The 14,321-nt window shown below is 37.4% G+C and overlaps 1 protein-coding gene across 1 annotated transcript in view; it reads left to right on the forward strand.

Moving 5' to 3' along the window:
- The window catches only part of ALG13 (ALG13, UDP-N-acetylglucosaminyltransferase subunit), an 82,277-nt gene that overhangs the window by 29,042 nt on the left and 38,914 nt on the right, over positions 1–14,321 (forward strand). Inside the window, 10 exon segments of the mRNA XM_008577917.1 lie at positions 5,163–5,244; positions 5,442–5,604; positions 7,811–7,886; positions 8,891–8,999; positions 10,753–10,817; positions 11,136–11,236; positions 12,256–12,383; positions 13,139–13,385; positions 13,831–13,950; positions 14,134–14,290. Coding sequence (XP_008576139.1) covers positions 5,163–5,244; positions 5,442–5,604; positions 7,811–7,886; positions 8,891–8,999; positions 10,753–10,817; positions 11,136–11,236; positions 12,256–12,383; positions 13,139–13,385; positions 13,831–13,950; positions 14,134–14,290 — 1,248 coding nt within the window.

A 14,321-nucleotide genomic window follows, 5' to 3' on the forward strand; every position in this document is an offset into this window, starting at 1 on the left:
ATGACTGGTAAGGGGATCGCAGCCTTTGGTGTGGTGTCGCCCACACCGCTCTCAGCCAATGAGCACACCGGCCATTCCTATATAGGATCCGAACCCGCGGCGGGAGCGTCGCTGCGCTCCCAGCGTCGCACTCTCCTGAGTGCGCCACTGCCTCGGCCCTACTTTCGGTTTTTAAAGCTGCAAGTACGGTTGCCCGATCACCGTGCTGGGAGTTATTAGCCAATGCAAGCAAGCCAACAGTACATAAGCTAATTTTGCAGTTAGCGTGGCTCCTCCCAGCTGCTCCCACTTTTTCCCCACCCGGGTTTTTCTCGCCTGAGTTTATACAAAACGGAGAGGTTATTTTAAATAGCATCGGTCCTGCTCTCAGAAAAAGGACATTACTTGAGAACAGTTAGCAGATGAATAAAATGTTTTTCAGCATACAGCTTTTTTCTCAAAAAGTTAAGAAAAGCCTTTTATCCTGATTATTTGATTGGAGAATGTAGACTATATAACGTTTGAGTTTTATAAGTCTTATTTTGCACCATGGAGCACAATTCAGGCAACGTTTATAATGATACAAGATTAGACACTGGGAGAACTGTTAGGAGGCTATTATAGTAATCTAGGCAAAACACCTGAACTAGGGAAGTGGCATTAGGACTAGAAAAGACTGAGTAGGAGGTACCTTAGAAGATAAATATAAACTGGGGCACATTAATTATTTTACCATTGGCCACCATCTAATTTGTTCATCAAACATTAAGCCCCTATGGTGTAACAAGAACTTTTCTGGGCTTTGGGGATACCAAAATGAATACAAAAATATCCTTGCCCTTCAAGGGCTTAAGGGGCTATGAAGAAAGACATGTAAATGCTTAATAACATGTAAAGACATGTAAATGCTTGATAAGTTTTATAATAAAAGTACGTACAAAGAACATAAAAAGCCTGCCTTTCTGCTTGAGAGGGTTTAGAAAGCTTCGTGGTGGTGATGACATTTCATTTTTTTAATCAAAAAATTAGTCCATCAAGTATGATGGGTAATCTATTTAGAGGAAACACTGTATGCAAAGATGGGGAAGCAAGAGACCCTTTGAGACGTAAGTAGTTGGGTGTGAGGAGGGCAATGCTGAAAAGATAGACTAGAGTTACATGAGGGGTGGAGTAGGCCATGCCAAAGATTATGGCTTTTCATTGTACAGAATAGTAAAAAGCTTTTCCCAACATTTTTTTATGATGATCTTCAAACATACAGAAAAGTTAAAAGAATTTTACAGTGGGCATCCATATAACTACCCATCACCTAGAGTATGCCGTTAACATTTTAGTATTCTTGTTTTTTATCACATGTCCATCTCTATCCATTCGTCAGTCCATCTTTTTGATGTATTTCAAAGTAAATTTCAGTTATCAGTACACTTGATCCTAAATACTAATTGAAAGTTTTTAGGTGAAAGTGACATGATCAAAATTTTTTGAGGAAGAGGAGTGTTAGCTTTTGTGTACAGCGTTGCCTAAGATTTGGGCGTTTATATCTTTACTGGGGTCTTTAAACCTTCAATTCAGTTTTTTCCCCCAACATTTTACTCTGAAATTTTTCATACAGAGAGAAGTTGAAAGATTCAACATAGTGAACATCCATATACCCACCACTTTGTTCCTACAATTTGTACGGTTTCTTTCTTTGGTGGCTGGCGGGTATGGGGATCCGAACCTTTGATCTTGGTGTTATCAGCACTGTGCTCTAATCAAGTGAGCTAAACAGCCAGCCCTTACAGTTTCATTTTTAAATGAGTCATGCACATCTTACAGAGAGAGATTATTGAGCTAATTAAGAGGAAATGTCACCCATTGGGAACCATACAAATACAAAAATGTCATGCCTTTTGAGTGTGTACAGCTAGATAATATCATGTGTAAGGGTCATCCATGCCATCTATACAGAGATAATACTTACCAGCAATTGGGTATTTGCATGCACAGGACAGGGTGTATATATGTCTGACTTGGAAATTTATAAAGTGATTGTTTGTTCATATTGAAATTTAAGTATGGAAAAGCCAGTTGTCTTTGTTGTGTGACACTGTGTAAAATTTGGCTGTATCTCATTTCACGCTCCTAAGATTTATATTTGAATTGTTCGGGTTTTCAAAAAGACTTCATTAAAAGTAGTGAACATTATTAATAAGTCTTATAAAATGTATTTTAGAGCAAACTTTCAAAGAAATAAATGCCTAATGTTTACCTTGGTACCTTTCATCTGCTATGTTGACTTAACTCAGCATTCTACATAGTTATTTTCGACTTCTTAAATGTATTCAGTGTCAAAATGAATGCTACTAAAAGCTAGCCATCTTCACTCAGCTCACTTGCTCAATCTAGAAAGAAGAGAAATACATTAAAAATATTAAAAAACAAAATAAAACTTAAATCTGGAAATGTAGAATAAAAGTTAAGTCCTTGTTCATGTTCTTCAATCTCACGTACTTCAAAGTAACAAATATTAAGTATTGGTGGGTATCCTTTTTGCATTTTTTTTTAAATGTAGATGTGCTTGTACTTATTATTCTGTTACTTGTTCTTTTTGGGTATTTATCCTCATCATAATATAGACTCACCGCGTTTTTTCATTACTGCCATCACATCCCACCTGCCCACTCCCAAATAAACATATCACCATAACATACCAGGCTTTGAAGCAGTTATATAAACAAATTTCAATTATGTATGAGAGAACTACTATTTTATGTTGGGATACCACTGGGAATATAAAAGCCATCATGCCTTGTTTTGCCTATTCTGGTGAAAATGGAACTTCTTGCCACTTGAATAGCAAGATTGTAAAGTCACTTCTATTTTCTTTCTATAAGAACTCTTATTTATTCATTAGTTCTGGTTAGCTGGGTTCCTTTAACTATTCCTTAACAATTGCCTCCAGTTATTAACCTTTCTTAGTTGTAGTTCCCAGTTCTTGTATCTCAAAGTACAAAGAGCTTCTCTGTTCAAAATCTGTTCACTGTTCTTTTGGGTTAACACACCCATCTTAAATGCAAATATCCCTTGTGGTAGCTGAAGCTTATTCATAACTTAAACTTTAATGTGAGTTACTTTAGCTTGTCACTTGCCCCCAATACTTTGAAATGGATTATACTGACAGAGTTGGAATTGTGATTTCAAAAAAGAGACTAGGGAAGAATAATAGGTCTGGGATTAGAGAAATTGATTATTGGTAGAAGTTAGCCTAGGGTAGTGTAGGAAGGTAGAAAAAAGAGTGCTTAGGCTAATTTTCTGCCAAGGAAGCTTAGTGGCAACATATCCTTCCATAGATCACAGAGTCATTTTTACCTCAGGTTGCTAATACCAGAGATAGCTTCAAAATGAAACAGCCTAATCACTAGAGATTATATCCCTTATACAAGACAGCTATTTTTGAACAAAAATTCGAAAAGGTTTTGAAGCAGTTATGTAAATAAATTTCATCACATGGGAAGATTTTACAAAAAAATTTTGGTTAGCAAGCATGACCTCTGAATTGTTTTGGAAAAAAATGAAAGATTGAAAGAGTCAACTAAGAAGTTAATCCCTCATTTGTAGCCATCTCAGTGCCTTAATTCACTGAGGAAGTCTCTCTAACAGTATTGTTCCTATGTAGTGTGTTGATATATTGCTATTCAGTATAGTGGATAACCTTTTGAAAAAATTGAATGAAGTCCCTCTCCTCCCTTAGTCCAAGTTTGGCGTATTTGGGTATTTGACCTAATTTCTCCAGTCATTCTTAGTAGTTAATCTGGGTCTTTTGACATCTGTTAGGCTCTCTGTTAGGTTCGGGAACTCAGTTTGTAAAAGTTCCCCATCTTTTGCAAATTCATAATTCAGGATTTGTTTGGTATATTAAAGGAATATGATTGGGACTCACAGTGTAATCTTAGTAGTGATTTTAATTTTGGCATTTAAAAGTCATTGCCAAACTGAAGCAAAAATAGACAAATGGGACTACATCAGACTAAAAAGCACAGTAAGGGACACAAAGAGAAGAGACAACCTACAGAATGGGAGAAAATGTTTGTAAACTATACATCAGACAAGGGGCTAATATCTAGAATTCATAAGGAGCTCAAAAAACTTAACAGCAAAAAAACCCTAATAACCCAATTAAAAAATGGGCAAAGGACCTGAATAGATATTTCTCAAAAGAAGACATACAGATGGCCAACGGGCACATGAAAACATGCTCAACATCACTAAGCATCAGAGAAATGCAAATTAAAACCAAAATGAGATGATATCTCACCCCAATTAGAATGGCTATTATTGACAAGACAGAAAATAACAAATGCTGTCAAGAATGTGGGGAAAAGGGAATTCTCCTACATTGTTGTTGGGAATGTGAATTGGTAATAGCCATTGTGGAAAACAGTAAGGAGGTTCCTCAGAGAAATAAAAATAGATCTACCTTACGACACAACTATCCCACTACTGGGTATAAAGGAAATGATACCAATATATCAAAAAGACACCTGCACTTCTACATTTATTGCAATACTATTCATAATAGCTAAGAGGTGGAATCAACCTAAATTTTTGCCCATCAGTGGATGAATGCTAAAAAAAAAATTGTGGTATATATACACATGGAATACTATTCAGCTTTAAAAAAAAAAGATGAAATCCTATCATTTGCAGCAACATGGATGGAACTGGAAACCATCATGTTAAGTGAAGTAAGCCAGGCACGGAAAGACCATGCATGATCTCACTCACATGTGGAATATAAAAAAGAAAAAAGTGATACTCATAGAAGTAGAGAGCAGAATAATGGTTACCAGAGGCAGGGAGGATGAGGGAGGGTAGGAGGGTAGGTAGGAGAAGTGGTGGACAAATGGGTACAAAACTATGCTATCTACCCTAAGTGAATCATTGTGTAGTGTGTGGATGTATTGAAACAATACACCGTGCCACACAAATATGTACAAGTAATGTTAAAAGTCACTGCCAAGAAAATCTCTTTGAGGTACAGCTTGCATTTATTTAGATTTTTAAAATCACTTTTTAGGGAATAATGAATTTATCAAGTTTACCAATTGCTGATTACCAACTTAATTTCAAGTTAATTACACCTTAATTTTGTGGTTATAAAACATATAACATGCACTTAATTGTTTTGTGTTTTTCTTCAGATTCTACTCTGCTCTTCAAGTAATGGTCATTATGATTCCGTGTACTCAAAACAATTTCAGTCAAGTGCAGCTGTTTGTCAGGGTATGTGAAGACTATAAATATTTGGATGTGATTTCAGATGATTTGTTGCCAGTCTAAATTGAGGGACCCACACCATAAATAGCCCTTTTAAAAACCTTGTTGGTACCTGTTGAAGTTATATGCTGTGTTTTGGCTGTTCTCACATTGTTACAAAAAAATCTTTTGACAGTTGGAGTTTTGGCTATTTTTTCCTTCAGCTGTATTGTATGAAATTCTCTATAAAGATGTGTTTGTTGTCGATGAAGAGGAGTTGAAAACTGCTGTTGAATTGTTTCGAATTGGTTCCAAGAAGAACAGAAACAGTGCTGTGACTGGAAGTGAGGATGCCCATATTGATTACAAGAGTTCAACTCAGGATAGGTAATAAAGGGAAAGGGGATGTCAGCTACATAGTAATCATGTTTCATGTTTCTGTGCATCATCATTTGAAAGTAGAAGGGGCCTGGCAAGCTGAAGAATTAGATTACATATATACACATATATAAACATATTTGTTAGGGATATGCATTTTTTAACAGGGGAAAAGAATTTTACCACAGTTATGTTGTATTGTGAGATGCTCTCAGACTTTGGGGGTTCTGTTCAAATCACAGTCCATCTTTCATTGTTAGAAGTGAGTTTAGAATTATCCAATCCTGTGATTCTCAAACTTTAGTTGTACAGATTGAGTATCCCTAATTCGAAAACCCAAAATTTGAAATGCTCCAAAATCAAACTTTTTGAGCACCAGCATGATGCTCAAAGGAAATGCTCGTTGGAGCATTTCAGATTTTCAGATTAGGGTTGCTCATCAGTTAAGTATCTATAAATATTCAAAAATCCAGAAAAGATCCAAAACACTTCTGGTCCCAAACATTTTAGATAAGGAATACTCAGACCTGTATACGAATTACTATGAGTTCTTGTTAGAAAGGCAGATTCTTGGGCCTACCTTCACAAGGTTTGAGGTCAGGGTGGGGCCAGGAATCTGCTTTTTAAAGCAAGTACACCCAGGTATTCATATGTAGGTAGGCCATGGACCATACTTTGAGAGAAAAGTGTTTCTAAACCAGCACCATGATTTTATAGATATTAACTGAGGTTGAGTGGTTACTTGACACACACATACAATTAGTAGAAAATCTCTCAGACCAAGGGGAGTTTTAGGAACTTTTTAGTGTCTGCGTTTGGTATGTACTAGGAGTATAGATTGTGTGCCTCTGAGAAAGCAGCTGTTGTTAAACAGATCTAGTTGAAAACATTGGGTTTGGAATAATAAAGTGAGTATTATATTTTTTCCTGATTCCTAGTTGTGTCTGGAAATTCAGATGGGTATGGTACCAATCAGGTGTCACCTTGTGTTTTTGTCTTGCAGTTCTATTTCTTGGATGTTTATTTATTTTTTAAATTTATTAATATTACAATTTTTTTTTTTTACATTCTAAAATGTTGCGGAGCAGTTGTGGGGGAAGGGGAGAAGGCAATAGGGTGGAAGGAGGAGGAAGGGGGGCGTGGTTGAGGTCTGTGGTACCCCTCTCATTCTGGGAGGGGAGACCACGGGGCTTCCAGCAGTGGCTCTGTTGTTGCTGGCTGGATGCAGACATGGGGGGTGTGGTGGGCTTCCTGTGGCAGTTTGGTGGTCTTTGCAGGGCTGGTTGCGGGTAGGGGGGGCGTGGCTGAGGCCCTTGGCCCCCCACCACCCCGATTTCTTAGATGTTTAATGCTTGCAACTTTTTTTTTAGAAGAGGATTTTTAAAAGCTTATTTGGGTCTTGGGGTAGCAACCATATATTAGGGTAAAAATTGCTTTTGTTCTTCACTGATTACTTAGGACTTCAGGCTTATGGAAATTATAGTAGTAGGAAGGGAAGGTGTATTAGTTACCTATTGCTGTGTAACAGCATTACCACAAACTTGGCAGCTTAAAATAACACACTTATCTCACAATTTATGTGGGTTAAGAATCTGGGCATGGCTTAGCTGGATCTTCTGCTGAGTCTCACAAGGCTGTAATGAGAGTGTTGGCCAGGACTAAATTCTTATCTGGAATTATGATTGGGGAAGAGACCCACTTCCCCACTCATGGTTCTTGGCAGCATTCAGTTCCTTCCAGGTATAGTACTGAGAGCTTCATTTTTTTTTGCTAGCAGCCAGAGGTAACCCTTAGCTCCTTGCCACATTGGGTTGGTGAAAATGGCAGCTTGTTTTTTTACAGGCAGCAGAGGGGAGAGAGACCAGCAAGACAGAAGCTACATTCTTACATAATCACACATGTCCTGTCTGTTGGTTAGAAGCAAACTCAAGGAGAGGGAAATCACACAAGGGTTTGAATACCAGGGTTGGGGGTGGAGATCATAGGGATGATCTTGAGTGTGTTCTTACAGTAGGCATGAAATGTAGGAGGTAACCTGCTAAGTATAGTGTATCATATACTTAACAAAAAGGAAGCATAAGTGCAAATGTTGGGATGAAAAAGTATTTGCTTCATTTTTAGAACTGTGCTACTTTACCAGTAGGTGGTAGTATAGTCATTAGGTTTAAGTAACTACATTTATATAAAGCTCTTTGCTTTAAATCTTTTCAATTAGCACTGAAGAGGGGGGTACCTGCTACAGTGTTGAAAATATCCCAGAGGGCCACAGTCAAGGAACAGAAGAAGCAAAGGTTTGATATCTTCTAAGTCAAATAATTTTCATACTCTTGGCTTGTGGCTTCATAACTTAAACTAGTTAAGCTCATATGGTCCATTCTAGTTATATGGGGAGGGAGAGGAGTTGGTCATGTTTTCCTTTGCGGAAGTCTTACCTATCTGAAAATGTGAAATGTGTGCTTAATTTTCTCTGAGTTCTTATTTGTATGTAATTTTAGATTTTTCAAAACAAATTCAGAGCACTTGAGAAATTTCAGAAGCTGTTTTCAAGTTAAATATTACCAACCCAATATTTAGTTGGTAATCAACCATTTGATGCTAAAGTTGCCTTTTTTCGTTAAAGACTATAATGCCTATTCCTATTCTGTTCAAAGAAACTTGGTTATAATCCTGGTCTATTAAAGTTGGAGAAACAGGAGCAATTTTACTATCTGCATAGGCCTAAAATCAAGTAAGCCTTCAGTTTGAGACTGGTTAAATATGACAACTGCTATTACAACAATCTCTCTGTACGCCCCAAGAGCCGGTAATTTTGGAACAATATTGAATACGGTAAAATTCTAGAAAAGCAGGAAAAAAATGGTAGCTCCTTTGGAAATTGTAACAGAATTTGACCAAAATGAAGTAAACTTTTCAGATATTTCCAGGTGATTTTACAGAAAATCATGTGCATATCAAGGTGATACTTTTTGAATACTTCTGACTCAATTTTTAATCCTGGTCTGTTTTGCATTGGCTTATATAAGATGTGTCCTGAGTTGTTGGCTGCTCTAGATAATATTTCTGTTCTGCCATCTAAAACCTTTTAGATTATTTGCATTTTACTTTAGTCTCCTGATTTTTAAAATACGTGGTAAAATTTATTGTGCTGTTTATTTCTCGTTTTGATAAAGGAGGAAGGGGAGGCATATGTACATAGTTTAAAAAAAGAAGAAAATAAGTTTAGTTCTTCTTTTCTCATAGAAGGAAGACTTAAGCTAAGGATGCTAATTTTGTAGCATGATTATTTTTGTTTTAGTCTCCAGAAAATCCATCAAAGATACGCTTCCCCTATAAGGTGCTCAAAGCCCTGGATCCAGAAATCTATCGTAATGTAGAATTTGACGTTTGGTTGGACAGCAGAAAAGGTAATGATATATCAACAGGATACTTTGAATCCTGATAGATCCAGGAGAATAATTTTGCAAATTCTTTCCTATAAGAGATGTTTTACATATACTGTTATAAAAAAAACAGCCTGGTACTTTTTTTATCTTACTGCAGATATGATTTAAATTCAAAGGAGGAAACAAATAGGTTTAGCAATTGGGAGGGATCTTTTTTTTTTTTTTTTTTTCCTTCCTTTTTGTCTTTTTTACTGGCCGGTAATGGGATCGCAACCCTCGGTGTCGTGCCCGTACCGGGGACCGGCAACGGGATTGCAACCCTCAGTGTTGCACCCGCGCCACGCTCAGCTAGTGAGCGGGAACCGGTCACCACATGGGATCCGAACCCTCGGCGGGAGCGCCACCGCACTCCCAAGCGGTGCACTCTCCAGTGTGCCACCAGGCCGGCCCAGGGAGGGATCTTTTAGAGTCTGATGTTTATCGAGGACTTCAACTTAGCAAAGATTTTGCGGAGATAGCCTATAGATAACCTTAAGATTATCAGAAACTTTTAGTGACTGGAAACAAGCTCATCTTAATGACCACTATCATTGATAAAGGAATAGGTCAGACCTATGGACCAAATCTGACCTGCCACCTATTTTTGTGTGGTCCATGAGCTTTACATTTTTAAATGGAAAAAAAAAAATAAAAGAACAGTGTATTATGACATGAAAATTATATAAAATTCAAGGTTCTTTGTTTATAAATAAAGTTTTAAGCAGAGTTGAGTAGTTAATGACAGTTTGTATGGCCCACAAAACCTAAAATAATTACTATCTGGCTCTTTACAAAAAAAGTTTACCAACCCTTGAAATAAGTAATTGTTTTTCTCTCCTTAGAAGATAAGTAAATTGACCAAACTAGGCTCTAAAGTTCTGCCTTCAAGATAAGCCTCTGATGTTTCACATTCAGCTCTACTAGGTACAGTTAACAATCTAGAATGAGGTTAAGACCTGTGTAATACAGTAAGCTGTTTAAAAAAATAAATAAAAACTGCTTTGGAGAAGCTACATAGTGTTACTTTCAAATCGTACCATATTAGCATTTGACCAATTCTAAGAATACAAACTCCCAATTTCTGCCTATTGGTGTTTCAAAGCATAAAACTATTATGGCAGCTCTCTTTATTTTTTTATTTTATTTTTTTATTATACTTACATGTGGGGTACAATGTGTGGTAGTTAGCTCAATATAGTTAGCTTTATTCATCATTGCAATTCGCAATCATTCTTTGTGTCCATTAATCAATTCCTCATTAGCTCCCCTCCCCTTTTCCACCTCTAGTTTTCTAAAAGTTCAACATATTACTGTAATTGTTGTTTCTTTCTCTCTGTCTCTCTTTATCATTCATTTGTTTATTTATGGATTTGGCTCCCAGTTATGAGTGAAAACATGCCGTATTTCTCTTTCTGTACCTGGGTTGTTTTACTTAGAACAGGTTTCTCCAGGCTTATCCACGTTGCTGCATATGGTAGAATTTCATTCTTTTTTATGACTGAGTAGTATTCTGTTGTGTATATATACCACAATTTCCTTGCTCCCTTTAAATTGACCACAGAAGTAACCCATCAAGAGTGATAGAGTGGCACTTTGAGAATTTCCCTCCAGATTTTGGCTTACAGCGGTAGCATTGTTAAAGGCACTATGGTAAAAGTAAGTTAGGAAATTAAATGATGTAAAATAGGAAAGGAATCAATTCAGTTGAGCTTGAATCTTCATTTTCTTTTAATAGAACTTCAAAAATCTGATTACATGGAATATGCTGGGAGACATTACTATTTGGGAGACAAGTGTCAGGTTAGTTCCTTCTTTAAAGAATCAGTAATTTGTTTCTCCAAGATTGTGTTTCTAGTCATTAATGAGTTGAGCAAGACTTACAAAATGCTAGAAAAATGTTTTTAATGTTTGTGTTAAATTACAAACTTTTGTGATTAGATGTAAAAGCTCTTTCAGGATGTGTCACCTTCATTTACTCAGATTGGCAGTGTTGATGTCAAGTACTTTAAAAAGTAGGTGCTGAACATTCGGGGGAAAGTATTTTCATTTGGCAGAAGCCAGATGTGTCAGTAGGCTTGAGACTTAGATATATTCTTACTATCTCTTCCCCTCTTTCAGGTTCGCTTGGAATCAGGTGGAAGATATTATAATGCTCATATTCAGGAAGTTGGAAATGAGAACAATTCAGTAACAGTCTTTATTGAAGAATTGGCAGAAAAGTAAGAATAATTCACTGAATTGCTGAAATCTTTGGTTTCTGGTGTCTTTTTGTAATATTAAACTGAGAATTACCAGGATGCCAGTAAGAAAACCAGAGTTATATCTGGTACTGGCTTTAAGATGATTTATCTCAAATTATAATAGCCTATGCTGAACTATGAAGTCTAATATAGGTGTCACTTATGTATAAAAGTTACCAAATCCTAGATACTAGCCAACTTATTAGAAAAATTAAGTACAACAGAATCCTGATACAAAAGTGTGCATAGTAATTGGAAAGGTGGTTTGCTAACTGAGCCTCTGCAGGTATCAAGATACGCTAGTCCAGTCCTTTTCAAACTTTACCATGTACCAGAATTACCTGAAGGGTTTGTGAAAACACAGATTGAGCCTAATCCCCGAAGTTATTGACTCAATAAGTCTGAGGTAGGGCCCAATAATTTGAATTTCTAACAAGTCTCCAGGTAATGCTAATGCTGTCGGTCTACTTTGATAACCCGTAAACTAGGCTATTCTGCCCTAACCAAAAAAATCTCAGCAGCTTAAAACAATAAAGTTGATTTCTAGCTCATTTAGCATGTCCATAGTGGGTCAACAAGGGGACCCAGGTCAATGGAGGTATTATTTTGACACATGCTTTGTGATCACAGGAAGGGAAAAAAATGAGAACATGACAAGTCACTTGCTGGTTCTTAAAACATCTCACATTTTATTGGCCAAAGTGGTTTACGTAGCCAACCCTGATGTCAGTGGGGTGGAGAAATATAATCTTCCTTTAAGAAGGGGCAGCAAATACTGGTGAACTAATTCAGTCTACCAGTCTTTCTTGAATGTAATAGGTACTACAGATGGCTGTGAAATTGTACAGACTAACCTCAAAAACCTAAGCAGGGAAGCTAGTGTCAAGAGGTTTAAATAGAATACACTTGAAAATGAAGCAGTAGGGGTTGGGTATGTGTACTGAATGAGAGTTAAGTCTGTGTTGCAATGGCTTCATGATGGTACCTTTTACTTTAAGGCATGTTGTTCCACTGGCTGACTTAAAACCAGTTACCCAAGTGACATCTGTTCCTTCCTGGAATACTGTGCCAAGTCGGAAAGGAAGAGGTTACCAGAAAATGCTTGGGGGCTGTGTCCCAGAAATGGGTTTGTATGCTAAATAGATTGTATGCTTTTATTTTTTCTTTTTTGTAGCCCCCTTTACTTATCTACATTGTACTTATTTTTTTTTAAAGCTGTATCATATGTCTTGTTCTAGGATAGGGTTTCTCAGCCTCAGCACTACTGACGTTTTGGGATGGGTAATACTTCAGTGGGGAGGGGTGGGGGAAAGCTGTCCTGTGCATTGTAGAATGGTTAGCCGCATCCATGGCTTCTACTCACTAGATGCCAGTAGCACCCTCTGCCTAGTTGTGATAACCAAAAATGTCTCTAGGCATTGCCAAATGTACCCTGAGGGAGGGAGGGGCAAAATTGTCCCTGAGTGAGAACCACTGTTTTAGGAGACTTTGTGTAACCTTAAGCTGATGTAGATTTTAGACTCTAAAACTTGAGGGGAAAATATTTCTCAAAGGAAGATAGCTGCTAGAGATAACAGCTATGTAGTAATTTCTTGGGTAATAGTAACGTAGGTTACTGGATGACACAGTGTTTTGATGACCAAAGCTGTCTATGCTAAAGATAGTGCTGAGATACCCTTTGGTACAGAAATTAACTGCAGATTTTTGCCCTTCCAAATACAAGATCTAGTACATCCTTGGAAAAATACAAAAACTCCTGCCCTATATTTGTTTGATTTGTTCCTAAGCAAAGCATTTAAGAGTTTAAGGCAATCTGGGGGTGGGGACACTGGACCTTTTGCTTTGGTTATGAAGTTTATTTCTTACTACTTTGCCTGAAAGCTATGTCAGAGATGGATATGAAGCAACGGAAGAAGATGTTCAAGAAAGTTCGAGGGAAAGAGGTTTATATGACTGTGGCTTACAGCAGGGGAGACTCCCTCCTCCAACCCAGGCTTCAGCACAGTATGCATTATGGGCAAGACCTTCCAATGCACTACTCACAGACAGCTGCCAATGTTATGTCTAGCGAACACTTTCATCCTCAACATTCATCTCAGAGACAAGGTCGGGGATGTGGGTTGCCCAGGTAAGGCTTAACTGACTTTCATGATAAATGTACATCTCTGTTGAGATCTTGGAAATAATTCCTGGACAGAGTTACAGTAGGATTGAGAAATACTTAATAGTTTAGATTCTTTTATAATCTCTGACTAAAGGCAGCATAGAGTATGGAACTGATGTGTACTTAAATTCTTACCAAATGAATGAATTGGCCGATTTGTATTCTCATAGTCTAGAGAAATATGAAGCAGTTGAAGAGAGATGCTAGAAGGTGGAATGCCATCGAGATGAGTGTCTGTGATATATGTTACTGTATTCATTAATAACACGTAGGTGTAATGCCAGTGTTGGGGAGAGAAAAGCTCTTCCTAATTCGATGTTTTTAGAAAGGTGTGTTAATTTTATTTAACTACAGAGACTAACTCCACTGGCATTAGTGAGTAAAGAGTTCTGTTTTCCTTTCCCCTTAGTCTTAAAGATTCATCTCGCTTTATAAACAGGCACAACATGGTGGGCCCTAAAGTTGGATTTTACCCTGCCCCAGGGAGAAGGTGCTGCCACAGCTATGATAACTTCTCTTATAGATCCCGGTAAGTCTTGTAAGTGTTGAAAGAGAAAATGAGTAAGTCTGGATTCATTGTTGAGCAATGACAATATGGACTACTTTTTTAAAGTATCAGCTTTGAGATATTTGAGCTGTTACTTTGGAATTAGAAACAAGTTACTACCATATTTCATCATTTTTCCCCCTTTTGTTCTCCAAACTGTTTAAGTTCCTTTAGACGTAGTCACCGCCAGATGCACTGTATGAATAAGGAGTGCCAGTATGGCTTTGCCCCAGAGAGTGGACAGATGCCCAGGGGCCTGGAAGAAACTATTACTTTTTATGAAGTTGAAGAAGGGGATGAGACTGCTTATCCAACCTTACCTGTAAGTCAGTCAAAGCTTTAATCAAAAAGCT

This window comes from Galeopterus variegatus, unplaced genomic scaffold (assembly GCF_000696425.1).
Source record: "Galeopterus variegatus unplaced genomic scaffold, G_variegatus-3.0.2 Scaffold1599, whole genome shotgun sequence".
Lineage (NCBI taxonomy): Eukaryota > Metazoa > Chordata > Mammalia > Dermoptera > Cynocephalidae > Galeopterus > Galeopterus variegatus.